Source organism: Prinia subflava, chromosome 2, assembly GCF_021018805.1.
Source record: "Prinia subflava isolate CZ2003 ecotype Zambia chromosome 2, Cam_Psub_1.2, whole genome shotgun sequence".
Classification (NCBI taxonomy): domain Eukaryota; kingdom Metazoa; phylum Chordata; class Aves; order Passeriformes; family Cisticolidae; genus Prinia; species Prinia subflava.
This window is the reverse complement of record NC_086248.1, coordinates 29,725,798-29,753,537: the sequence shown is the minus strand read 5'-3', so window position 1 is coordinate 29,753,537 and position 27,740 is coordinate 29,725,798. Positions and strand designations below refer to the sequence as shown.

General features: G+C 39.7%; 1 protein-coding gene and 1 long non-coding RNA gene across 4 annotated transcripts in view; one reads left to right on the top strand and one right to left on the bottom strand.

Annotated features, from left to right (window-relative positions):
* The first annotated feature begins 1,308 nt into the window (after positions 1–1,308).
* ASRGL1 (asparaginase and isoaspartyl peptidase 1) lies at positions 1,309–22,317 on the top strand. 3 transcript variants are annotated; one of them, XM_063389460.1, is made up of 8 exons: positions 1,309–1,475; positions 2,022–2,143; positions 2,528–2,797; positions 6,732–6,874; positions 11,874–12,028; positions 16,242–16,360; positions 18,178–18,288; positions 20,949–22,317. In XM_063389460.1, the coding sequence occupies exons 3-8, from the start codon at positions 2,611–2,613 to the stop codon at positions 21,182–21,184; spliced, it is 951 nt and encodes a 316-aa protein (XP_063245530.1). In that variant the 5' UTR covers positions 1,309–1,475; positions 2,022–2,143; positions 2,528–2,610; the 3' UTR covers positions 21,185–22,317. The 3 variants fall into 3 exon arrangements, with proteins under 3 accessions (XP_063245530.1, XP_063245528.1, XP_063245529.1); XM_063389458.1 differs by lacking the exon at positions 2,022–2,143; XM_063389459.1 differs by lacking the exon at positions 2,022–2,143 and having other exon boundaries at positions 2,513–2,797.
* The window catches only part of LOC134546589 (uncharacterized), a 34,360-nt gene continuing 13,501 nt past the window's right edge, over positions 6,882–27,740 (bottom strand). Inside the window, exon 3 of the long non-coding RNA XR_010079207.1 lies at positions 6,882–10,875. This is a non-coding gene — a long non-coding RNA (uncharacterized LOC134546589). The remainder of the gene's footprint in view (positions 10,876–27,740) is intronic.

The window sequence follows — 27,740 nt, the reverse complement described above, 5'->3', positions numbered from 1 at the left end:
CCACAAATGACGAAGGCAGTGTCCATAGAGGGCTTAAGGTAAAAAGTTGATGTAGAAGCAGATATTTCTAGTTGTACCAAGTGATACTCTTGTTTTGATAAATCATAAAGTTAGACTAATATTAAAATTTCAACTTAAAGTTACTGTATAAATTTTGTGTTCAACTGTCCATGCAAACAACCAAAATGATTCTTCTAAACTGTGTAATCTAAATAGTATTGGTTTCCTGTCTTGACACTACCTGAAAACAAGATAAATATTCTAAAAAAGCAGGTGGCACTCTCAAATAATTAATGTAAGAAAAGTTAATGTCTCTGTGTTAAGCCTACCAGTGACAAAGAAAAACCATCAGGAGTATTTCCTTGTAATTAAACCACACTAATTACTTTTCAACAAACCTTCAGGATCAAAACAGATCTGAAATTGGGTGACTTCCCATTGGCATAAATCCTTGCCATTTTTGCACAGCCATGTCCCCTCGGTGTCCTGAGTGAACTGCAACACCTCAACAGAGACAAGGGCGCAGAGAGGCGGTCAGCAAAGCAGAATGGTCAGGAGAGGCCAGATGTATGCCAGCAGTTTGTACAAATGTTGAGAAATCTTTGTTTACAGTTCTGGTTGCACAGGTAAGGGAGTTCAGAATTACGTGGCTTTTTTTCTAAACTCTATTTTTTACTTTTCAGAAAAAAACCTTTTGCACCTCTGCTTTTAGTTAACTACTGTTTGTTCCACCACTAGCATATCACTAGAAGTAAAACAAACATCAAGCTCAGTTCTTGTCTTTGCCATCGGTTTGGTAACAGTGTGGCCACATACACCTTAAACTCACCTATATATACATATACGTTATATATATATATATATATATGTATATATATATATGTTATATAGTCTGTGCCAATCTGCGTGGGATGTGTGCCATGGCCCCACAGACCGAAGCTCCCTCGGCCTGCAGCTCCTTTCAGTTCCCAGAACTCCACAGGCAGCCCGAGCTTTGGGAACGAGGATAACCCAGAGCGGCCAGAGGGAAGAGTGGGCACGCGGGATGTGCTGCCGGGGATCGATTTTGGGGAGAGGCGCCGTTTTTCTGATTTAACTCGAGGGGAAATCAAGCGGTGGCAGGCGCTGAGCGGGTGGGACAGCGCGGCTGTAGCCCTGCACAGGGCGGCGCCTGACGGGCGAACCACGCCCGGATGAGCACGGGGCTGTTGCCAGCCCAGGGCCGGGCCGCGCTGCCTCAGGGCCGGCGGCAGCGGCCCGGCCCCTGCGGCGTGCGGGGCGGAGACCGCGGGTGCGGGCGGCGGGGCCGCCATGTTAGCTGCGGGCAGGGCTCGGCGCAGCCGGGGGCGCCATGTCTGTCAAGGGCGGCTGCCGGCAGAGGGCTCCCGGGACTGCGGCGCCCCGCACTGCCGCGGCAGCCGCACGGCAGCGCGCCCAGGGCGGCCGTGGGGCACAGCGCGGACGGGGAGCTCCAGGTGGGATCTGACCCCGCACTCCACGGGAACGCCGGGGGCGGGCGGGAGAGCGGCGCGGGCCCGCCCTGAGCGGCGGTGCCGCCTCGCAGCGCTGCAGGGCTGGCTCTACGGCCGAGGGTAGCCTGTCCTTAGTAAGGGAAGAGCGTAGCTGCTGGCTGAAATAAAAGCCCGAACGGCCTCGCTAGCGGGTTGCTGTATCCCACAGCGGCCCCGGCTGGGATTTCCTCTGCTCCCCGCCTGCTACCATCCCGGCCGGCCTCCCCTAGGGCAGCAGGAGTGCGAGGGACCGGAGGAGTGCGGAGGGCTGCGTTGCAAGGGTTTGCCCGTAGGATGGAGAGGAAAGGCTGTTGGATTCTATTCGTCACAGCCTCCCAAAATAGCCACCCCCGAGAAACATTTCACGAGGGGAATTTTCTCTGTGAGGTGCCCCAGATTTCAGTGGGAGATGAGTTAACTGCTGCGTCTTTGCCTCTTTCTGGAAGCAAAACCCGTGATTTGCATCACGAAAGATGTGTACCAACTGGCAACAATCTCTTTTGGTCGCAGGAGGCCATGAGCAGTGGCAACAGGGTGTTGGCTGCCGAGTGTCAATGAACACCTTGTTTTCCTGCTCGAAGTTCAAAGTATTGCAAGAGGTCAGAGGTCTGGGATCCAGGTGGTTGAGCTGGGTAAGCCTTTAACTCGGGTCGGCTCAGTTGCCTTTCTGTATTGCTGGTGATACTGCTGTACTCTGGCAACAGGCTACCCGTCTAAAACAAGGAGCAGTTAGCAGGTCCAAGGGTTACTCAAATGCTTGTTCCCATGTAATGTATTATCACCAGACAGGGTTCATACTAAACAACAAGATTGGAGAGTAACTTAGTTTGAAAGGAGCCTTTCCTGTGCCACTTGACCCAGACCCTTCCTCAAAGTAGGCTGGCCTCAAAGTTGCACTGGGGCCTCATCCAGTCTGAATTAGGAGCTCTTCCATGTGAGTACTTGGCTTCCCAGAAGGTAAAATTGTGGCAAATGGTCCATATGAGTTGCCTTACCTGCAGCCACTCTCCATGTAGAAAGAAGCACATGCTAAAGACTACTACCCCTTCCATCAACCGGCCTGTGTGCCCAGCTGAAAGCCTGGGAGGAGCTTGGCAGCATGAAGCCTGTCATCGTGGTGCATGGTGGAGCTGGCCGCATCTTCCGAGAACGAGAGGAGGGATGTCGTGCTGGTGTTGTCAGAGCTGCGCTGCGAGGTTACGGTGTCCTGAAGCACGGAGGCACTGCTGTAGATGCAGTTGAGGAGGCAGTACGGTCAATGGAAGATGATCCTCATTTTAATGCAGGTATGTTTTTAAGAATTAAGTGGACTTAGAATCATATTATATTTCAAGTGTTTTGCCCTGATGCTTCTGAAAATCCTAGCTTGTATTTTTATTATTATTATTGCATTATTATCGTTTTACATACATTGCAGCAGAGTAAATACTAGTGTCGCAAAATAGGTGATTTCTCAGCATTTTATGTACTGTTGTTTCTCATGAGTACACTTGGGAAGATGAGTTATGCTTTTCCCATTCTTCAGTGTTTTGCATCTGCCATTTAATTTGTGTAGTGCTGTCTTACTTTTCTGTAAATCTTCTGTTCCTGTGCTATGTATATCCAGTTTTAAGACACGGACTCTTATGGAATAAGTGTTAAGTTAATGTGCCTCTTCAAGGCACTTGGATATACCTTGCAGTATTGTTTAATCCTGAGTGCTTGACCTTTGTCTATTGCCACAGAAATACTGGTGTTGGGGATTTTAGGTGTTTTTCTCGTCATTCATGCTTGCAATTAGTTATTTTGTAAATAGAGAAGCAATGCAATAATGGTATATGAGTCACAGTTCTATAACTTCTTATAGTAAAGGTTCGTAACTGGATTTCCTAATCATTACTGTGAATTAATGTTAGTGGTAGTAATCAAATACTTTCTCCTCTTCTTAGGACCTCAAGTTTATTATTTTGATGAACTTCAGCAAAAATATTTCCCCACTCCCACCATGGTATGTCAGAAAAGAACATGAAAATACCTGTAGGTGCTCAGTATTTTAGATAACATAGCTATTAGTTACATGCTCAGTTAGTTTGCAGAGGTTCATTTGTTCTGTCTCACCTTGCAGTCCAGAGCAGCTTTTATTTAATATGAAAATTTCATTGTTTTGTTATTTACTTGAGTAGAACATTTTGATTTTTAGAGCATTCAAGCTGAAATCGTGAATTGGACATGGAGGTGTAGTGTGTGCTTTTATATACTTAGCATTAGGGTGGCATTCTCTCATTTAGCTTTTACTTAACTAGACTTGAGCCTTCACCCATTGTTCAGGTTTGACAATGATGATTTAAGTGGCAAGTGTCTGTTACAGATACATCTAATTGTGTTAGCACTCATTAGCTACATCTGCTCTCACAATCTGGCAAGAGTGAGCTGAAAGCTTTGTGCAAAGGACCTTGATTGGAGTGGCTTTTTAAAACTCACGGTGTTGTACTTCATTAAAGGATAACATTGGTTTTGCTGTAATATTTTCCAGTCAAACACAAACATTGCTAAGATACAACAATAAAGATGGGGAAGAACGGGCAGAACAATCAAGTTGTGTCCTTTTTTGTGTGATGTAGGGTGTAGCCATGCTGTGTAGGGTCATCTTGACGTAGGCTTGGTGCAAGGGCTCAGAAGCTATACTGGTGTATAAAATTACCATTTTAGTGACTTGTGCAGCATAATAAAGTCATCAAGCTCTACTTGTGGCATGGTTATATTTCTGTGTGATCTCTTTGGCTAGCAATATTAACCAGCTTAGCATGAGTACTCCAGGTGTAAGAACTGGCACTCTTAATCCTTGCACGCTCTTTCCTATGCAGCTTTTGCAGGACAGAGGAGAGATCTATTTATCCACAGATGGAGGGAGTTGGAGTTCTCCTCTCAGTATCCCACTGTGATTAAGCTGATGTCAGACATGTTGATTATTTGTTTCATCCTCTGTTTTGTCTTCTATTGTCTTTCTCTTGTTTTCCCAACCCTTTGCTTAATAAGTAAGCCAAAACCTTTATTTTCTCAGCACTGCTGCCAATGGATACTATGGCCTCAGAGGCTGGTAGTCCCTACCCATTGGTTTGGAAGGCAGGTCAAAAGGCAGCCTGTAACCACAGAAGGAAGGATTCGTCCTGCCTGAGGTCTCTTGAAGTTCAGTAACTAGCTCTGCCCTGGTGTACAGACTCCCATGGTGATTAGTGGAGTGGGAAAAGCTGGCTCAAAGCTGTAGGAGTAGTGGATGCCCTATCCCTGCAAGCGTTCAAGGCCAGGTTGGATCAGGTCCTGAGCAACCTGATCTAGTGGGGCAGGGGTTGGCACTAGATGATCTTTAGGGGCCTTTCCAACCCAGGCCTTTCTGTGAGTCTGTGGCAAGTGGGATGAATTTTTCTTAGAAGGTACCAGTCTCTACCACCTGTAAATGGAGACTTTTTTAGAAAGCTGCCTTTGATTACAGAAACTGCAACTGTTCCATGCTCAGCAAATTTTAGAAAACCCTAAAGTGTATCCTATGAGATATGTCCAGTAGGCATGGGATACTCTCAATGCAGTGATGAAGGGGCCTTGTTGAGTTTCCCCTGGAAGCATGGTTCTGGTCACTGATGCTTGAGAAAGAGGGTACTCTAGTTCTAGTGGGAATTTTGTGACCACAGGTCAGAAAGCCTGACCTTGTCAAGCAAGTTAAAAGAGCATGGCAGGGTTTAGCTAAGAAAACAATTCCTTACCAGCATAAGCAAAAGCTGAAAGAATGATGTTAACATGGGTGGCACAAGGCAATTAACCCGTAAGCTCTTTACAGATCAGTCTAGAAATTAACATATTGTGAATGATGCAGGACTGAACTCTGGAATAATTTATGCAGATGGAGACAAGTAAAAAATAACTTTTGGGGGGTGTGTCTGTATGTGGTAGGGACAGTTTTTGAGATTACAAGAGGGGGATTACAGGATTTAGCCACCTTTTATCACAGGGCATTTAATTTCATATATTCAGGTCTGAACTACATTGGTATAGAAGTTTTTATTTCAGTTATTAACAGGTTTCTGGGCTGCTTTAATGTTGGTTTAACAGAAAGGAGAAAAACCCTACTGGATTAATTATGTACAATGCTTGGGTCTTTTTACCTAAGGTACTATGTAAATCTGCCATGTTTTGGGTTGGTTTTTTACTTCTTTCTAGGTTTAGTCTTCACCATCTGTATTAGCAAGGCTTGTGCACTTGATGACTTGCAACCTGTTATTACTCTGGGGTACAATTATTTGCATTGTTTTAAAAACCACCCTATTTGCATTGTCTCATTTTGTATGCCATTAATTTTCAATTAGGTTAGTGATAGCACTGATAATTATAGAATATAACTACCTGATGTTTTATTACCTAATTTTTATTTTTAAAATGATTTATATACTGTTTTTATTTGGTAGTGGAAGAAGCTTTTTATTTCAAACTCTTGCTACAGTAGTGAGGGGACACTAATTCTGCTCCATTAATTTTGGCAGTTTCTTGGAGTGCTGTATGATGTTAATCTGTTGATAGGATCAAACGCTGTACTATTTCTTTGGGTGGTGTTGTATCCTCCTTTAGAAAAACTGTAAAGGCAAGAAAACTGTGTACACTTAAAAGCGATCTGGTAATAAAGAATTCTGCTCATTATGGTTTGTTGATTTAACTAATACCAAGTATATAATTTGGATGGGATTGGAAGTGTGTTTTTCATCCTATAAAAAATAAAACTCAATTTTAAAGTAGATGTTGTACTCTGTGAAACTTCTGTTAATGGTTGGATTTTGCGGTTATACTCAGCAGTGTTTCTGCTGTTTTGTTTGTATTTGGGAGATACTTTGGGGAAGTCAGCAAAGTGGGAAAGAGAAACGTTTCTTGATGAGACCTTACAGTTGAATCACCTGGTTGGGTAGTGCTTAATGACTTTCTTCTTTTTCTCTTGCCCCCTTACTTTTTTTTTTTTTTTTTTTTTTTTTTTTTTGGTGGTGGTGGTGGTGGTGGTTTTTTTTGTTTGTTTGTTTGTTTGTTTGTGGTGGTTTGTGTTTTTTTTTTTTTTTTGGTTTTGTGTTTTGGTTTTTTTTTGTTGTTGTTTTTTGGTTTTTGTTTGTTTTTGGTTTTGTTTTTGTTTTGTTTTTTGTTTTTTTTTTTTGTGTGGGGGGTTTGTTGTTTTTTGTTTGTTTGTTTGTTTTGTTTTTTTGTCTTTAGGTTGTGGATCTGTTTTAAATGAAAAAGGTGAAGTAGAAATGGATGCCATTATCATGGATGGAAAGAATTTAGACTCTGGAGCAGTATCTGCTGTTAAGTGCATAGCAAACCCAATAAAACTCGCTCGACTTGTTATGGAAAAGGTATGCTGATTATCTACTTGAGTATGAAGCATTTTCTTCTCCTTTGAACTTCATCCAGCATATTGATACACCTCAGTGATGATGTTTGTGTAGTGCTTTAAAGCAGCAAGGAAGGGAGGAAAGGATTGGAGTATTTAGAAACTATGGTCATGACCATGAAGCACTTACTTTAAGGGGTTTTGAGAAATATTTATAAACAATAGCATTCTAAGGAGACATAACTTGACCTATACACGTTGGTCTCCTGTGGTTCCACTGCTGGTATTCAAGGGGTTTTTTGTTGTTTTTCACTTGTTTTTTGAAGAGCTTTTATGTTGTCACTGAGCGTTGTGCTTGATCTTGCAAGATTAAAGTTAGGTAAGACACTGTTCACTTTGCAGTGATGTGGAACTGAATTAAATGACCCAGTTACATATTTGGCTATGTAATGCACTCCTGTGTTGTTCTGGGTAGCCTTCTCCACTGTGACCTGATCAGGTGGTAGCACCAGTACAGTTGTAGTCTTCCACCAGTAGAAGATATTAGTTCTGTGTGGTGCTGACAGATTTTCCAAGATAATCAAATTTATCAGGGCAGTAAAATATTACTTGACCTTCCATACAAGATCAATCCCACCTTACTTCACTAAGAAATCCATCTCATATTTGCCACAGCAGACTTCTTCTTATTCTTCAGATATGGTGCAATATCAGGATGGGAGTAAGTGATCTGTGAGATATCTGGCTCTGTTTTACTATTACAAGGCTGTGACAGTGATCAGAACATTTTTCCTGTCTTTGGAGTTTACATTTTCATCCTAGTAGTGCAGCTGCCCCATTGTTGAAAAGGTTCATATTTATGAAAACACTTACTAATACAGAAGACGTATGTTTCTTTAACCTTTCAAAGTGGTTTTTGAGGAAACAAAACTTGTTCTGGTGATCTATAAAGATGATTGACATTTATCTTGTCTTCAACGGCCTCCAAAGCAGATAGAAATTTTTTGTGTCCTTAATTGAAAGCTAGGTCTGCTTTTAAGATCAGAACATTTCACTAAAATATTGAATATAAATATTTCAGTGAAATGTACATCTACTAGAAAACAGTGTTAAAACTTGTGATGAATAAGGATTTTTTCCTTCATATGGATTTTATTTTGTTATTAACTAGATCAGTAAATAAGTATAGGTGGTAGACAGCTTCAGAAGACAAAATCCGAGAACATGTATGAAGGGTGGTGGAGAGATGTCTCTAGCATGTTAAGGTGAATGTTGTATTTTATTTTCTTCTCTAGAGAACTTATTTTAATGCCTGTTGCTTAGTTCTTATTCCAGAATCACTGATTTATTTTCTTTGTTGTCTTGTCCATGAAAAAAATCTCATTTAAGTCAACAAGAATAGGGTCAAAACAACACTGTTGGATTTTGAGAATTTAACTTTGCAAAGCATGTTTTAAAAATTTAAAAAAAAAAAAACAACAACAAACAAACCAGCAAACAGAAACCCCTCTCCTATGTCTTGTCTATTACACAGTCTTTCTTGTCATCACATGGTGCTTCTGGTGTTCAAATTGTTGAGGGTAAATTTGAAATGAAATAATAAAATTCTACTGTACAGGACCAAGTATGATGGTGTAGCCCTAACACCGTGACATTTTGTGGTTAAGGTATTAATCTTTGCCAAGATGCAAAAAATCTGTGTGCTTGATGGTAGATTTCAAATGTAAATGTTGACCTAAATTGCTTGATGTATCTTGAGATGAGTTTCTGCTCTTCTCTATCTCCCATAAATGGAGATGGAGATGTTGCTCTTCTTTTCATTGTTGCCCATCTGTTCATCTTGGACAGGAATTTTGGGACACCAACCCAGGATATTTCACAGAACATTTCATAGTGTGTTTTGTTGTACTGTGCTTAATTAAAAACCATTTTTAAACTGTGTGACTTGGGGGTAATAAGGCTAGTTTTCCTGGGGTCTTAAGTCTGTATCCATAATTCCCAGTGGTTTTGAGATGCCTTGATGCCATAAAGAATTTTGAAACATGCAGCTTCTGAAAACAAACAAACCAACCAAAGCCACCCTGTGCATCTGCTTGTAATTGTATTTCCATCCTATTATGGAACAGTGTGGGCTCCATCTGGTGGTCAGAGTAGCTCCTCTAGGTTGTTGCAACACATTTGTCCTTTTTGGCTGTCACTTTCCCACTGGGCTCAAACTTGTCCAAATTCATGGAGTAGAAGAAAGGAGGGCACCAGAATGATTTCCATTCATGATTTACTGTACTGTTGCTCACAGGAGCTTCTAGAGGTGGAAGACTTTTAGTACATTAACTAATGTAACATATTCTTGGAAAAACACTTAAATTTCTGTTGAACTATTCCTGTTTGTATTAAAAATAAATAGAATGATACATTGATTTTTTTTTTATTTGGGGCATGTAATCCTTCTCAGCTCCAACACTTAATTAGATGGGCTTCTCATGAGCATTAGAACACTAATTCATTGGTATATGTAAGTTGTGTGTGTTTTGCCCTGCTCTTATTGTGCAGGACTTTGTATTAGGCAAAAGAGAATTTAGCTTAGAACACAGACTTCTTGAGGCAAAGGACCAGGTTTTTTTCTGTGCTCTCTGCTGCCAGAATTGTTAAATGAAGAATTGTGATGGTCTGAACTTTAGGCCAGGCAGAAATTTGGAGTATTTTCCCCATTTCCAGTGAAATTAAATAAAAGTGCCAGCATTTGTTGCTTATTTGTAAGATCTCTTGAACCCTTTTTTGTCCTTTTGGATTACTTTATGTAAATGTCTTGCAGAAAAAGTAGGCGCTTTACATTAGCAAACATATGAATGAAACTGGAAGAACGAGACAGGAAAATGTGCTTTTGCATTTTTTGACAGTGTTCTACTAGTTCTTTTGATTGACAACATCTGCTTAAGAGAGTGACAAAAATCACCTTAGGACAACTTCTTTTCAGCAAGGACTGAAAAGGAAGGGAAAAAACTCCAAACACAAAGTCCTCTCATAGAAGTTTATTTATCAATACACAAGTATTTCTTGTTTGTGTAGCCTGGGAAAGTACATATGTTATGCAGATTTGCATATGGGATGGAATCCAATGAAAAAGTTTTTAAAATAGCTTCCATTTTTCATAATAAAACTTTATATTTTTAAAACTTATTTAAAGGATGATACAGTCATAGTTGCTGAAGAAAGCAAGGGATGGAGGACATAGCCTCCTGGTACAGATCAAAACAAAAGCAAATTTCAAATTTCCTACAAAAACAAACCAAACAACAAAAAAACCCCACAAATAAAAACCAAAACTATTTTGAATATCATAGAGTGTGCTTCTCGTGGGTTAATGGTGATGGCAGAGGGGGGCAGTATTGCACAAAGAAGTTGGCTCTCAATTCGAAGAACACTACTCATTAGTTTTGTTAGAAATAGGGAGGTCTTGCATTGTCTCATACTGCAGTAACAGCACTCAGCATGAAAGCCTGATGTTTGCTTTCACGTGTACAGGAGACTCCTTCCTTGTCACCCTCAGCATTCCCTAAAGCATGCTCTCATGAGTTAAAGATTAATTAAACAGGCATTTAAATTTTCAGAAATGTTTGATAGTGGGGCTGCAACATCAGAAATGTTTCCATTGTGTAGTGCTCTGTCCCTGTCCATAGGGCCTAATGCAGAGGCTGTAAGAGGCTTTAGTAGAGGTCAGTGTCTCTGACTGGGCTAGAGGTTTGTCTGGAATCCTTTAAAACAATGCAGTGCTATCCCTTGGTCATGGTAGTGATTACTTTTCTTTAGAAGTCAGCAGTAGTTGATGGGCTGCAACATCTTAACGTGAAGCTTTGAGACTGTTCACATCCTCCAGAATGTAGCATGATGCAGAAATACCCAACCCCTGCTGTCCTTGCTTCTGGCTGAGATCTGGGGCTGTGCCTCGTGGGTGCTCTGCAGGTCTGCTGCCTCCAGCATCACACGGTTCTGTTTGGACCTCAGCTGGTGTGGTGGGCTGTGCTGCTGCGTGGACAGAAAGGCTTGCTGTAAGTCAGGTGCTCTGCTCTCAAATTGCTCCGTGCTGTATAGTCACACCACCACTACTCTAACATGTTCCCAGGCTCTGATGAGCAATTGACAGCTGTGTAGTTGTGTAAGAAGCTGCTGCTTACTTTTTGACACATTAAAACAAAAAACAAACAAACAAACAAAAAAAATCAGATTTCAGAGCTACTACTGAAGTATAAGAATCAGTTAAACAAATTTATCTGGCAGGTTTCTCTAAAATATGAATTAACTGAGCTCTACAGACTTTGAAGCATGGAATTAACTAAGGTTGTTGAATTATAATCTGGTTTGAAGTGCTTTGTAGATAAAGGAATCAAAATAGAACTTTCAAGTATTGTTAGAAGAGAGTAAACATTTTTTGGTCAAACTCATTAGAAAGTACTCTGTTCCTAAATTTGATCGTCTGAGTTAATAAGAATAGCAGCTTGTTGAAGGAAATATTTAAAATGAAATTGTTAAGCTGATGATAAGGAACATTTTAGTTGTATGCTATTTACATTTGTTGGATATTTTACTAGGGGTAATGCCTTTAAACAGGAATTTATTTAGCATTCTTTTGAATAAAAGCCTTCTAAATCTCTTCGTTAACTGGACAAAACAGTTAGTTATGTAGTAATTTGGTGATTCATTTGAAACAGTACAGAACATTTGCATACAAATTAGCTAAAGAATAAATTTACCAGTTTTTCTTCTCCCACTATAGTAAGTGTTAAATAGATAAGTACAATTATTTTCTGTGATGGTTAAACCTTGTGATTCGGAAAACTGAAATCTTTTTCAGCTGTAGTGGAAGGGGATGTGGACAGAAGTTTAGAAATTTTTAAAATAAAATCTGTGATTTTCTTTGTGTGGATACTCCTAAAAATTATACAAAGCAGTTATACAAAGTTATACAAAACTGCTCAGTACAAGACAAAACAAGAATTGTCAGTGAATCTCTTGTCTTTCTGCAGACAAAGCACATGCTGCTGACTGACCATGGTGCACACCTGTTTGCTCAGGCCATGGGTATTCCTGAAATTCCAGGGGAGAAACTCATAACTGAGAGATCCCGGGAGAGATGGAAGAAGAACCTTGAGCCAGATTCCAACCCTGAAGAGTTTCAGAAGTAGGTAAAATCGAGTTTATTTTTAGATTGGGTAATTTAATCTGTGCTATCTGGTTACAAAAAACTCAAAAAAAACCCCAAACGAGCAAAGTGACCAAGAAAAACAAAATCCCAAACAAATAAACACAAACCCTGAAGGCCTGTATTCCAAATATTATGTGGTTTGATACAGTCTTTACAGTATGTCTTTACTGAAAGTAGTAGAAACTCAAGATTTCAATGAATTTACTTAAATGACTGGAAGAAACTTGATGAAACTTGTTGCTGCTTAAGAAGATTATTGGTCACTTTGACAATAGCATAAGTTTTGTGGCTTTATTGGAGAACAAAGTTAGAACTTGTTACTGCTCTTAAAATCATGAGTTACAGAAGTGCATAGTGTAGCTTTAACAAAAGCAGGTATTATTTTTAGCTTTTTCTGTGGATGAACTGATTTTAAAAATCTCCAGTGCACATACTAAAACAAGTTAATTAAAAAAACCTCAGAAAACCCAAGAAAGCTGATCTTAGTTCAGTAGATGATCAGATTTGTCTTTAAATTGGATTAGATAGTTAAACAACATCAGACTTCGACAAGTAATTCCTTCTGAGTGTTGATTGTGGCTACTGGTTGTGAAAAGAAATAAAAAAGAATGAACAAGTTTAGTTGTGGGTGGGAAGAGAGATGCTGTTGGATGGTATTGCCCAACAGCAAAATGAACATCACCTGGAAAACAACCCAGTCTCACATAAAGCAGAGGGGAAGGTGAGGTGGACAGCAAAGGAGTGAAAAACATGAGGTGTCAAGAATGTTTTCTGTGCCTGGGAGGTAGGCATAAACACCAAATTGTTTTGGGTTTCCGTTTGTACGTCCATGGTTGAGGTGCAGGAAAACACTGTATTATGTTACATAAATGCTGCATCATGTGCTGTTCATCTGTTCTGTGAAACAGGAATAATGGCAGCAGCAGAAATGAATTTGTAGATCAGAAGGAGGAAATTTCTTCTGTGAGCACGTTAATTAAAGTCCCTGAAATGAGGCTACAAATTACAACCTATATGTTACTTTCAGTAAAATGCTAAAAGGAAAAGGAAAGTACTGAGACAAGCACAAATATGGTCTTGTAAACAAAGTGGTGTTGTTCCTTGACCATAAGGTCTTGGTCATAGTTTGTCTTGTACCCAACAGAAGTTTTCTTTCAGTCTGTGGTGTGTCCAAGGACTGTGTGGTATTATCTATCATTCATTGTGAAAAATTTTGAAAGTGATGTAGCCACCAGTGCCTCTTGTTCTCTTGAACATCTGAGTTGGACTAGCATGGCATTTAATTCTTCATTCATTCCTCATAACTGTTTCATTTTTACCTTTTTTTTTTTCTTTTTCTGAAAACAGTGTTAGGCATCTTCAGTTTCAACATGGACATCTTCTGGAATATCTGATAATAAAAAGCTTGTGTGTTTCTGAAATGCTGAAGACTTTTTTTTGTCTTGGCTATGCTGGTTTTTTTCTGAAAACCAAAACATCAGCATAAATTCACAAAGTTGAAAACAGGGTTTTTTTTAATGCAAACCCACTTCATTCTGTATCACACGAGGAATGTTCTTTTTCCCTGTTATGTCCACAGTGATTATGCAGAAACCTGCCTGAGGCGAACAGACAGAAGGTGAAGTAGTATTAGTCAGAGGCAACATAATAGCAGATCATACTGGGAATTTGAAGGTTGGTGTATATTTTACTTCCAGTCCCCTGATCCTCACAGTGTTGGAAACCCTGGGGTTTCTTGGGCTTTGCAGGTGAAGTCTGGTGTCTCCACAGGAGAGACCTTTCTCCTCTGCTAGTTAGAAGCCTGCATTGGTTTATGCTGAAAGCTTAGGGTTCCATTGCATGGACAACATTCCATCTTGCACACCTTTTGCCAAGAACAAGGCGTGATTTGATTTATCTGCAGTCTCACACTGCAAAGACTCTGGCAATACCCCTGTTAAGAATTCCTGGAGTTTGCCTGAGAATCCCACAGAAAGGGTGTTGAGTGGCTGTAAGATAGTAAATAGCCCCACTGTGAATCTCACTGCTAGAGTAACTTGAGGAAGTATTAACTAACAAGGACCTAACAACAATAAAAAAAACCCACTACTGATGCAGGGCTGAGAGGCAAAATAGCAGGTAGTTATCCCCATTAGTTAAATGGGGATAATGTAAGTACATGCCACTTCATGGGTATTGGATAGTGAAAGATTTAGACAAAAGGGAATGAATAAATCCAAATAATACATTCTGTATCATAGTATATGCAGTATATAGGAATAATCTTTGATTGAAAATATCCCTAATAGCATCCTCTGGTTTACCACAGGTACTTGTTGAGATTTTTGCTACTGTCAATAACTACTGTCAATAACTAAGAGATGAGTAATAATTTGAGTTATAATATAGCGTTACAATTTGATAGCAGTTTTGTCTTCCTTGTTAATGTTTTGGAGCCAACTAGCCATACCAAAAAAAAAAAAAAGTGTCTTTGCCTTTGTTCTGAAGATGATCAAAGGAAAGGTTATACTGAAGCAGTAAAAAAGGGACTGTAAGAAATCAAGTGTAGTTGTCTATTTGCTCCACTGCAGATGAGGTGTGTTGGCCCATTCATTTTGTTACTTATTGCCAGTTGTGCTCTCATACCAAAACAGGTAATTACTGCCTCATCATCTGTGCTTTTATTTTTACAGTTGCTTAAGGTAAATACGTATCTAAGAAAATGTACATCTGGATACAGCTTTCTAAATTTCTCAGGAGGATCTAACTTTAGTTGGTTGAAGGGTGCTACATGAATGTATGTGCAAGGGACTCCTGAATTTACTAATGTTCTTTTCAGCAAATCATTTGTAACAGATGGATGGGTGGGAAGCCCATCTGCACCATCATAGCAGTTTGAGATGAGGTCCGTCTCTACATAAATGTCAGAGCAGCCTATAAGGCCTGTGATTCATCAGTCAACTTTGAATTGCTGTGAATGAAGTGTAGGGACTGACAGTATGGTATTTTACATAAGCAGGAGGGAACAGGAAGTTGGGTCTCTGAGAAACTGACTGTGGGTTTCAAGGTACACAAAGACTTTGACTTAATTAGCTTAGATTTGCAGAGCTATGGAGAAATCCTCACCAGTGCCCAGGCAAATTCAAAAGGTATTCCTCTCCCAGTTGCCTGTTGGGTAGTTTCTTGAAGGATTGTTACAGATTATTTTCCTGTGTGGAGAGATTATTTTTGGGGTTTGGTATACTTCTCCTAGTCACATACTGGTTTATGTTCCTACGTGAATTGCCAAGACTGGAATATATGGATATTTAAACCGTTGCTTCTCAGTAATGTCTCACTTCTCAGTGGAGCAACTGTTAGAGTGTGTCACGACAGGCTTTTTTTTTTCCCATACACAACTACACATGTATATTTTGAGCAGGCTATTGTATATGTCTTTTCTGTGTTGAAGAAATAGAGATATAGTTGAGACTTCTGTTTTCTTCAGCTCCTGAAGATTTTTAAACCAATGTGCAGTTTCAGCAGAGTCTACTGGCCAAGTGATTTAAACATCAAGATTACGTAGCTACAGAGTACAAAGACTAAAGCATGTCTTAATGATGCATTGTGAGCAATACTAGTTGAAAGGAAAATAAATAAGCTTTTTTTTATAGCATTCAAACATTAAGGGGAGTAAGGAAAAGGAAAGAGGAGGAACAGGAAGGAAATGATTCAGTGCATGCATAACATTACTGTCCTTTTCTGTATTCACTCATTTACGTGCATTGTCATTAACAATTCCGGTTAACCTCCTGTTGAGACAGTGGAGCCAATTGTTGCATCTTTGAGTTGCCATTTAGGGGAAAGTTGTGTGTCAGCCAAAAAACTACTCCAGAACTATAATGACTAGAAGTATTTCTGCCCTGTGTGCTTTTGTTTTATGGGTTTTTTTCCTCCCCAAGTTTCCATGCTATGAAAGTAAACAAGTCATGAGGGAAAGATTTAAAAAAAAAAAAAAGTGTTTTCTACTCTGTTAAAAACAAAGCTTGTGAGAATTGTTGCATGTTTCTTGTTATTTTTGTAATAAGAAGCATGACAAAAAAATAGCTTTATGATGAGCAGTAATTCTGTTGTAGAAATCTTCTTTAAAGCTACCAGGGAAATAAAGGCAACATGCTTTGGCAGGTATGCTTTAATTCTGTCTGATTTTGTGAACTGTTTTTCTTGGCAGAGACCTTGGAACAGTCGGTGCTGTTGCTATAGACAGTGAAGGCAGTGTAGCTTGTGCAACATCCACAGGAGGCCTCTCTAATAAACTGATTGGCCGTGTTGGTGACACAGCGTGCATAGGTATGGGGTGTGGGATCTTGCCTTTTACTTTCTGGGGATATCTCATTTAAAGAAAGGAAAAAAAAAAGTATTACAGTTCTCATTTTCATTAGCAAAACAAAACATAAATACTAGTCCAGCTGATATGGAGGTCTAACATTCAAATCTGTCAAAGCTAAAGCTCCTTATAGCATGAAGATTTGCAAGAAAGAATTGGGAGTTCTACGTGGAAAATGGGATGGCAGTTTGTTTTTTCTGTCCTTACTTCAGTGCAAACACCTGTGTTTCCTTCCTCTTGATTCTGATAAAGCTCTCCTTTTTTATGGCTCTGCTTTCCGCTAAGTCAAAAAAGGTAGCCTGCTCCATGTTAAGGTGCTGTTTCCTTGATACTTAAGGAAATAGGTGTAATTCCATTTACTACTGGTTGCATCAGTGAGCAAGAATTATAAAGTGACTTGGAACTCTGAGTAAATTCCTGTTCTTAAGAGAGCCCTGATAGGACTGTCTCAGAAGCTAATAGATATGGTTGTAGAATAAAGGAAATATTTTAAGAGATCTCTTATCCAAGTATAAAGAGACACTTGAAATCCTTTCCACAGATTTCTTCCTCTCGTGAAACAGACTTGCCATTTGATTGTTTCAGGGTTCTACCATACAGCTGGGATTTGGAAAATAATTATTTTTAGTAAAACATGTTCCAAACTCCAATAGCATTGCTGTTGGCAATATATGATTATTATAAAACTGTCTTTCTTTTGCATACAAAGTTGCTGACGTTTCAGTATCCTCTGGATTTTGACTATGGTTTTCCATTCTGTGTCTGGCTGCAGCCTTCTGACTGCAAATGCCCTCCCTCCTGTGAAGATCATGTTCAGCGTTCTTACAGTTTGGGAGATGGGTTTGTGAAGGACAAGTGAAACTGGGCACTTTTGAACATATTGCTTGCAACTTTTGGTCTCACTAGGCATCTTCAGAAATGTCAGCTGTGCTTTTAAACATCAGAGGCTTTGGTAAGGGGGCATTGCCTTAATATGGCAGTGTTTTTCCACATGTTACTCGGAGTCCATTAAAAGGGTCTGATCCGGGAAGTGCAGAAGGGAAGAAACTTTCATTGCTTTTCTAAGGCCTCTATCCCCTCCCCCAGTACTTTGTTTATAATGTTATGGTATGCTTCTTCCTAGCTCCTGGGAAATATTTTTCTTAGGAGATGTGGTAGAAATGTGGGTATTGAGCAAGCAGAAGCTTGGTGGAGAACAGGGTGTGGAATGTGCCAGCAAAACAAGGATGGGAGAAAAAAAAAGGGGGAGAAGGGGAATTCAGCAGAAGAAACACTCTGCTTGTGTGAGGTGTTCAGGGCTGGTTTGTGAAGTTTTACTGGAGCCCATGCTCTTGAAATCTCTTATGTGCTGTGGGGGGTAAGTTCGCCTTAAACCAGTCAGCTCACCAATGTCCTCACTAGATCTTCCTTTATATCCTCTCAACTGATATGACCTGGCATTCAGGGTCCCCACCCTATCTTGCTGATCTTCAATACATCTTCCCTTGCTGTTCCGGAAAATATTTTTGCCCATTCCTATGGAGTGTTGGCCTGCTTCTGCCCCTTGTACACAAACAGATCACTAGCAAATGACTTGCTCCAAATTTTGTTCATCTCTTTCATATATTTTACTTTTCAAATTGTGGCAGAAATGAGAAAGAAGCTTTTCTGACACTTTGCTCTCAGAAATGCACAGAGCTAATGGACATAAAGGAAGAAATGTTTGGTACCTATTTTAAACAATGCAAGACTTTTAAACTGTATTACAAAATATTACCGTCTTTTTTTTCCCTTTGGAAAGGAAGTGGAGGTTATGCTGACAACCATTCTGGTGCCACTTCAACCACAGGACATGGGGAGAGCATTATGAAAGTGGTCTTGGCCCGACTGATCCTCTATCACATGGAGCAAGGTATATTCCAAATTTCCTGTAATCTGAACTAATGAGAATAGGAACCATTGCCTAATCACAGGTTTCAGTATATATACTGTCATCCTAGAACAGTTGTCAAAAGAGTTGCTCTTAGGGGTATGTGGATGGGTTAAAACAAAAACTTTAAAAACAAAACAAAGTACTAAATTATTAATAAAGCCAAAATAGCTGAGGTGAACAGAATTCTCTCTGCTGCCTGATACTGAATCCTGCTTTAGATCAGTGTACATTGAAAGACATTACTCTATACTTTGTTTAACAGAAGTTCTCTTTAGTAATTTTTTCCCAATTAAAAACTGAAATTCTGTGAACAAGAAAAAGAAAACAGGTAAAAATAAGATATATTTAAGGGAGCAGTAAGGGAGGGCTAAAACCAGATAACTGGAGCTGAAATAGAAAGTATGGGATATTGCCTTTCTAATGAACTGTAAAAGTCTTTATTGTACCAACTCTGATTACAGTGACAGAAATTATTTTTAAACTTTTTAACCATTATTTCAATTTACATTTTGTTTTGGAAAATGTACTAACTGACTGGATGGGTATGTGATAAACAGCTGACACAGTATGTCTTATGTGACTGTAATACAATCTGACTGTGGGGTGACCCTTTGTAGCTTTACCTTCATGACTTAGTTTGTCATCTAAACCCTTGATTATGTTACAGCCTGTAAACATAGCCAGACAACATACTTGTGTTGCATGCAGTTCAAGAATCATTAATAAAGATATCACCATTATTTTTAGAAAGCTGTAGCTTTGGGGCAGTACAGTGTAACTTGCTTTGAGATAACCAAAGTGGAAATAGTTGGAAAACATTCAATTTACATTTTCACTGGAGAAGCAGTCAGTAGAGAGACAAGTAACAGCTGCAAATATTTTTGTTGTGCTTTATAGGATTGTTTGCATATAATGGGTGCATTTCTCTAAATCTCACAGCTGACGTGACAGTTTCAGCATAAAATACGACCTACAGATTATTTCCCAAAGTTCTGAACATGTTATGCTCTCCCTTTACTCTCTAAATTATGTCTCTAAGTATTCAATTTATGAACAGCTTTCTAAGCTCTTGTCTTAACTGTGTAAACCAGTTTCTTCTCTGGCTTGATGTTAACTGCATTGCAAGACTTAAGCTTTGATAGCAGTTATCTGGCTTGTGATTAATTAGTTTGAAAGGCAAATGAGTCTCAAAAAGATTATTGGAAAAAGAGAAAAAGAAAATGAACCCACACATATTCATGTCTAATTGGTTTGTACTTGTTCACCCTGCCCATGCTTGCTTTACCTTCATTCATCCGGCCCAGAAGTACAACTCAGCTGCCAGGCAAACACGTCAGCAGTCAGATTCCCCCCAGCCCCTCCTCGCACCATGTTTCCATGAAGGCACTGAAAACAAACCCTCACGTTATTATAGCTTTTTGATTCCTTGAACAGTGAGCTAAAGTTGCATACGTAAGAATGACTGTAGAGCCCTCACAGTTCTGTTCAGCTATTTGGTAACTTGCATACTAAATATCCTCTTTTGGACAAATGCTGCAAAATTTCTTCTGTATTTCAGGAGTGAATTTCACTTCTGTATTTCAGGAGTGAATTGCTTTGCCAGTCTTAACAGCTGTTGGAATTTCAGTCTTATGGTGGCAGCTGTTGTCTTGGTGAAAAATCAAACACTGAAATACTGACCCTTTGAAGACAGTGCCACTGACTTGAATAGTCTCAGTGTCACCCGTGCGTCAGAGTAAGGAGCTTTGTCCTGTCAGTCACCAGTGCTGTGAATAATTCTGACTCTGCTGGTTTTATTTGGTTTTAACTCAAAATTTGCAGAGAAGGCATGAAGGCTAGGTTTTGTTCCATCGCCTAAGCTGCATAACATTACTGAGGGTCTATATCTTAGGGTAATTAGGCCAAGCCAACTACATTCCTGAATGTATATTTAAACTTGTAGAGAAAAATATTTTGCTGCTATTATAAGTCTGTGTGTATGATGTACCTATTAAATCTGACTTATTTAGAAAATACTTCTGTCAATATGAATCAAGTAGTGAAAAGCTAAAGTTGCATTTCTGGTCCTTTGTCTGATGTCTAGTACATTGAGACCTCATTTTGCCTGATGGTTTCAAAGTTTCAGGAAGAGTCATGCTGATGTCTGCTTTTGATAATTTATGACAATGTGTAGTACGTGCTTTGAGCTCTGTTGCAGCCAGTGGAACTTGAACAGAGATGATGACTGAAATTTTTGATTGTTTTGATGTGTGTTTGTCCAGATTGTAAATGCTTTAGATGTACCTTGTCACAAACCTTTGATGAAAACCTTTCAGATTGGCATTTTTTTCCAGTCAAATGATGGCATAAGAACTGGTGTGTCGTGAACATAAAGTATTTAGATAGTTTGTGTTAAACACTGAAACTGAATCAAAATCTGAAGCTATACAAATAAATACTTGGAGCAGTACCACACCATAGCAGCTCTTTGCAACTGTCTAGAGCCTTTCCAAAAGTGCTTCCTTTGTTAGACTGGAAATTTCATGCTGATTTAGTTGAAAGAGAAGTTAGATTTGACTGGTTCCATAGGGAGGGGTGAAATTTTAAGAGAATGTTAAAACTGCCAGGACAAGTAGTATGAAGTTATTTTTTCTTTTCAGGCATGTCACCAGAGGTAGCAGCGGACACTGCATTAGACTACATGAAGACACGAGTTGGGGGCTTGGGAGGTGTCATTGTTGTCAACAAGGCAGGAGAGTGGGCAGCAAGGTTCTCCACCAAGCAAATGTCCTGGGCTACTGTAAAGGATGACAACCTGCATTATGGCATTTACGCTGGGGAGGAGCATATAAAATCTGTTGATGAAGCACTTGCATCTGAAAGGGAGGGATTCTGAGAACGAAGAAAGTTGATAGAGAAGAATGAAGATCTCCAGTTTTTGCTGGAGGACAGTGACCGTTGATTTTGTCTTTCTGAAAGATCTTTTGGTTCACAGGCATGACCACATTTACCGTCAAAACAAAATCTGGATGTAGTTCTTTGTGGACATGTATATATGTCCTTTGTGAAGTCAGATCCTCCTTCTTTAGATCAGAAGGAGAATGGGGTCTGTAGGTTCCATGGTTAGCACACCTTAATCTTACATTAAAGGAAGCCTGAGTTTCAGTATTAGAGGAACTCCTTTCCACATCCATTGTCAGAGACTGCTGCCAGGATGATTTGAGAGAAAAATACCTATTAATTAAAAACTGAATTTTGAAAATTCAGAGTCTTTTGAGCAGCTGTCTCATGGTAACAGCTTGCTAATAGTGAGTGAAATACCACCAAAGAACAGTGAAGAGTTAAGGTAACAATTGCTCTCACAGGCTTGAGGTAACTTGTCACAGGATATAATGAAGTAAAGAAAGGAACTTTCTCCAGAGAAGTTGTAAGCTGATGCTAAGGAGCTCTAATTCCGTTCCCTGACATGAGACTGGAAATCACAAGCAAGTAGGCTACAGTGTTTCAAACCGTATGTGGACAGCTAATGAAAATGATGCTATGGATGTAATATCTGGGGTAGTAATAAAGAAGGTCGTGCTTTCAATAAAATAACAGCAATCTTTTCTACTCAAATGCAAAGGTGATCGGTACCTTTTAAGTCAAAACATTAGACAGAGATGCTGATTAACTGGAAAAATAATTACCTGAAAGTAAGTGATCAAAGCAAGCTGTACTAAAATAAATAAAACTGCCTGTTAAAAAGCTTCTTGTGTGAAATCTCAAACACTGTCTGCAGAGATTTGCATTTTTTAAAAAATTGATATTCTATGTTACTTCTAATACATTTTCTTCATTAAGATTTTGTATTTTTAAAAGAAAGAAAATTCCTTTTTTATTTTATGAATCTCAACTACATTTTCTTTTGTGTTGAGAACTGTAATAATTTTATGCATTTCAGGTGGTGACTAGATTTTCTTTTGCATGCCATCATTGTGTGGAATGTTCCCTTCACAAGATAGCCCAAATAAACATAACAAAAATCTTAAATCGTGGTTTGAAAGTACTCATACCTGTGTCCCAGCTACAGTAAGATGTATTCCTGAGTTGGCACATACAGAGTAGTATGTTGCCAAGGTTGCCAAGACAGTCTTAACTTGCTCTATACTTTGATCTGTGGTTTCTTGGATGTTGCAGACGATTGGATGTGGACAGCAATGGTTCAGGAGAAGGCGGTGGATGCAAAGCTTGACCATGGAGTACTTATGCACTTTCTTCAATAGAATATTGTGTTGAAAATGGTTGCTACCTGATCATCAGAAGTTCATAAAACAGTAACAGTAATTCTGATGTGCTTATTGGTAGAAAAAAGTAGCCTTCTATTTAGTAAAAGTTAATTCATTTCCCCTTCTGTGTGTGAGATACCAATCCTACAAGGCCAGGCTGTTCTCTGGGGGTAAAAAATAAAAAAAAGCTTCATTTCCAAAATACATCCGAAGTATTTGTCACCAATATGCTTTGTTTATCTCACCTGTCCCTAGTGGAAGATAAAACTGGGGACAGGAAATAGAAAAATAACCTCCATGAGTTCAGCCAAAATTCACCTTGCAGCATTACTTTCATGAAATTGTTCAATGGTTCTTTTTTAATAAAAAATAATCCAACTTGAAGTATGTTTTGTAGAGCTAAATGGGGATGCATGGATGTAGGCTGTACACAAGGATACAAATATCTTGTCATATATGCTGGCTTTGTCAGATGAAGGAGTGCATAGAAGGCACGCTCCTCATAACTTTCCCTTTGCTTGAATAGCTGGAGGGAGAAGTGTTTACTCAGTACTGCCATAACACCTGGTGTACCTTCTTTGTAAAGCTGTTTGTGTGTTAACATTTTTGTTGTGGTCACACTCCAAGCTGACCAAAACCCAAGTGATGGTGAGTGTAGCAGCAAGCATAAGGTGGCACACCTGCTGCTGGGTGGTTGATTGGTGAGGATTTGACGCTATGTTAACTCCACCAGTTGGCTTTGGGTTAGCTTTGAAAAAGTTCACATCGACCCAAAAGGCACCAGGAACCTCAGCAGCACTGCACACAGGCTCTCAGGGGTGTCAGAAGGAATAGTGAGGGGCTACTGTGGTTAATTCACCAAAGCTGTTCTCAGGAATATGACGTAATCAATTGCTGGCTCTTGACAAAGTCATTATCCTCTATAAGTTCTTCTGTCACTCATAACTCGAGTCGCTGGGCACCTTCCAACAGTGCATTAAGCACTGTGACTGCCATCTGCTCTGTATGATTTCTTCTGTCTAACCCACCCCTTCGTCCCATGCTTTATATTCCTTTCCTATAAAAACTGTCTTGTTTTCAAAAATATGCATGGGCTGTTATGTTGCCTAAAATCAAAAGACAAAAACTTGCAACTGATAAAAAGCAGATCTTCAATGAAAGCTACCTGCACATGTGATAAAGGATTTCTACAATTTTTATAAGGTTAATTAATTAGTTTATCTAGCAGGTACATCCGTTAGGAGATGAGTTGCTCCAGTAACACAGCCTTGGGTCAACCCCTTGGAGTTGGTCCAGAGGCTTCCTTGCCCTATTTCTTATGTTTCTTAAGTGCTGCTGGAGAACCAGATATTCTTGTCAGAAATTCTCTTCCTAAGAATTAGACTAAACAGAATTTCAAGAATGTGCTAGAAGGAGTTAGCTTATTCTAAAATGTGAGAAATGGCAAGAAAAGTATTAGAAACCATACAACTGTAAATTTTAAAGCTACAAAGCTACAAGTATGTGAAAAAGCTTAAAAATGTTCAGGCATCAGTTATACCTTTCCAATTCATGTGGGGCTGGGAATATATATATATATACACATACATACATACATATATATATATATATATATATATATATATATATATGCCTGTGCCATATGAGTTGATGGCATTTGATAATCTTCAGGCTGTAGTTTGTTTGCTCCACAGTTCAAATGATATTAGCTCAGGCAAAGCAGTGGTCCAGGCATTCAGGGCTGTCTGCTTTTCTTCCAAGTAGCTGGCCCACACTCAGTAAAGGTATGTGATTTCCTCACCTGATCTGGATAGCAGATAGACCTCTTACAGGACAGTGTTCCTCGTAAGGGGGAATGGTAGGTCAGGGATGTGGAAGCTTGAGACCTGGAGATGGAAGAGTTTCCTCTCTTGCTTTAGCCTTTTCAGTCATGTTCTTTAGCTAGAACAGGGTGAGACTGTTGCAGATGATGTTAGAGGTTGCTGGTGTTGCACAGGACTGCCTAATTTTTTAATACGCTTACATGTCACCTGACCTTTGTGAATATTAAGAAACTACCCTTTCTAAGGGCTGTAACATTTAACAGCTTTTATAAATGTAGTTGCAAGGTGCTGAACTTAGGGGGGATACCAACAGCAGGACAGGAAGCTGTGTGCCCCTGCTGTGCACTGCTGCTAGAAATGAGCCTCTAATCCAAATGGCTGTGACCTGGATATCAAAGAAAGAAAATTAGAGGTCTGTTGCCAAGAAACTGGGTGTCCTTGGCATCTAGCAAAGCAGAAACAGTTTTAATTATCTAATTAAAGTGGGGCAACCTGTTATTTTATATCATTTAGAAAGCCAGTTGTGGATGTTGTCCTGTTGCTTTCTTAGTACTCTGTAGAAAGTGTCCCTGACATGCACAGATAGCTGTGATGGGTCTACGTATCAAAGATGTTAACAAAAGCCCCAGGGTGGTGACCACTGACTTTGTTCACATATTGTTAGTTCTATGTAGGTTTTGCTTCATAACCTTTGCAAGTTACAAGTAATCAAAACCTGTCCTGTAGGACACCAGTGTTTGGAAACATTTTTTTCAATGCTCTACTTTGTCCTACATTTTAGTTCTTTGTCTCCGGGGTGGTTTTCATTGACTTTGAAATCTAGCTTGGCAAAGTTTAATGGCACTCGCTGTTGTGCTTGTTTCTCTTCTGGTCTGCTTTTCCCTTGATATGCTCTGATAAATATTTGCTGTGGGACAGATTTCAATCTCAGTTACGTCAGTATAAATGAAAAGCAAAAAGCACAGTCACTGAAGTCTGTGATTATGCTGCAGGAAGTGAAATCAGACGTGGGCTCTCCTGTCCGAAGTCAGTCCTCTGTATTGAAACAGCCTTTGCTAATGAGCGAGAGAATAGAGAGGGCAGAGAGCCTGCTGTGGGGAGTCACTGCCTGAAACAGGACTCTGGTCTCTGACAGTTTCAGGGTAAAGATGATGCCCAGGGATATGGTTAAATATGCATACTGGGAAATAAGTGTCAAATGATTCACATGAAAGAACCTTAAGAGCACACAGAGTGAGCAAAGAGTCATTTTGTTTTAGACGTGCAAACCACAAAGGACGGGAATCTCATTTTCCTTCCCACTGCACTCCTTACGCTTGGTTTATTGGGGGCTTGTGGATACCCTGCAACCTCTGTGTAATTGAGTTTTGCCAGACCTGGTCACATGTGCTATAATTTCAATTATTTTTTAAATTTACATTTTTTTAATTCTTGCCTTTTGGCCTTTAAAGTTCCCCTTGGTTGGAATGAGGCTGTTTTCTTGTGGTTCCTCTCTAAGTCCTTTTCTGCTGAGGACAGGATGGGTTATGATGCAGTCTGCGTGGGCTTTAGCCCTCCAGCCCTGCACTTTTGACCCTTTCCTGCTAGGGCTTTACTACAACTTAAGCTATGTAAATGCATGGTAGCATGCAGCTTATTAAATACTCAGCCTCTTCCAGACTTAATGGCTGTGCCGGGTGCTGCCTGCTTAGCGGCATAGCAGGCTGTGTGCTTAGCAACCCCAGCTGCCGTGAGCGCATCGCCCCATGCACTGCCTTCCCCGCCGCCTCACCACTGAATATTGCAAATATTGCCAGCTTTTTCTGGAACAAAACCTTGCCTAGGTTCGGGCATAACTACCACCTGCCAGCCACAGCCTGTGTATTTTAACAGTGTCATGAGGGCTGACTGTGACAGGACACAAAACCTTGGGCTGTTAGAGGTGCTCAACCCCCTTCTGCAAGTACTAATGGCTGTAAAACAAATACACATACCAGCAAGTGTAGACCCAATTGTTTTAGCACTTGCTTTTGCTTAGGAATTTCAAAATTTAAAAAACTCATAGTTTCAAGAACAATTCATAAACCACTGTTCTTCTGGGCTGGAAAAGTGCACAATTTGCTAGGATATGGGTGCTCTTGTACTCTGTAGGAGGAGCTCATTTTCTGCATGGAAGAGAGCTACAGCCAGTAAATCTCTTCATTCCTACATTATAGAAGGTAATCTGTGGTGTCCTTGATTGGTTAATTTCTTTATTTGTTTTGTTGGTTTTATGTCTTAAAAGCTGAAGAAGGTTGTTGTCACTTTACTTTTATTTCACCTCAGCTAACCATTCTGAGATCCTCAGACACAACTACAGCGCAGCTAAGCCTCTCGTAGGATGATCACTCAGAAATTACTATATTGGGGAAATGAGTTGCAGGTTTTCAAGTATTTTAACCCAGGAGAAATCACAACTATTTTCTAGTCTTAATGCCTAAATAAAGAGGCCACAGGTCCTTCTCTCTGTTATTCCTGCATTAAACAAATAAGTTCTGTTGAGGTGTGGTCTACTCCAGCCATGGTCAGAATGAAAATGAGGAGGCTCTCAGGGAGAAAACATCTGGAAAGGGAGGGGGGGAAAGATGGCATCATGCCAGATGCCACTGTACCTTCTGGGCTGCCACCAGGCTGTGCTTCAAGCTTCTATGGGGCAAGGGCATCTGCTAGAAAACAGACCTGCATTTTCAAATCCAAAGACACTTGGTATTTTCCCGGAGACAAACCTCCAGAAGTCCTGCATGTAATAGTAATATTTATATAACAATTCAGTTCTTCAAAGAAGTATACAGAAGCTGTGAAGTGATCTGCACAGCAATTCAGTGGAGTTTATTATATTTGAACTGTTTTATCTCTGGCAAGCATGCAGGGTGATTAAGCAACTCCTCTGGAGCTACCAAATGCATCTGAGGTAGGGCCAAGATTAGAATATTGATTTCTTGCTTCCTGAGTCCCAGGCTCAGTTCACTACATTATGTTGTCTTTACAGATAACATTTAGACAAATAGATCTTGACATAACAAAAGCTCAGTAGCCTCTCAGTAAATTGAGCAGGGCTTTAGCTGTTCAGTACCTGTGATTTGTGCATGTCTCACACTTGGTGCCAGTAATGTCAGTAACTATTGTATATTTACAGTGAAGCTCACTTGTATCCTGAGGCATACTAAACTTTTTTCCTCTGAGTAGAAATAAGCCTAATTATGATACATTTTCCTTATGTCAGATTGAGATTTGCACAAAAAATTCAAAGAAATTTTGCTTCAGTCCTCTTTACAAAAACCCCCAAAATGTAGAGATTTTCAGTCCTTACCAGGGGTAGCTTGTCACTCATTCTAATTTCTTGAGT

Bases quoted from the DNA above. Each gene is read 5' to 3' on its own strand.
- ASRGL1 (XM_063389458.1), top strand. From the start codon at position 2,611: ATGAAGCCTGTCATCGTGGTGCATGGTGGAGCTGGCCGCATCTTCCGA. The intron at 16,361-18,177 runs GTATGGGGTGTG...CCCTTTGGAAAG, and splicing joins TGGTGACACAGCGTGCATAG to GAAGTGGAGGTTATGCTGAC. The intron at 18,289-20,948 runs GTATATTCCAAA...TTTTCTTTTCAG, and splicing joins CCTCTATCACATGGAGCAAG to GCATGTCACCAGAGGTAGCA.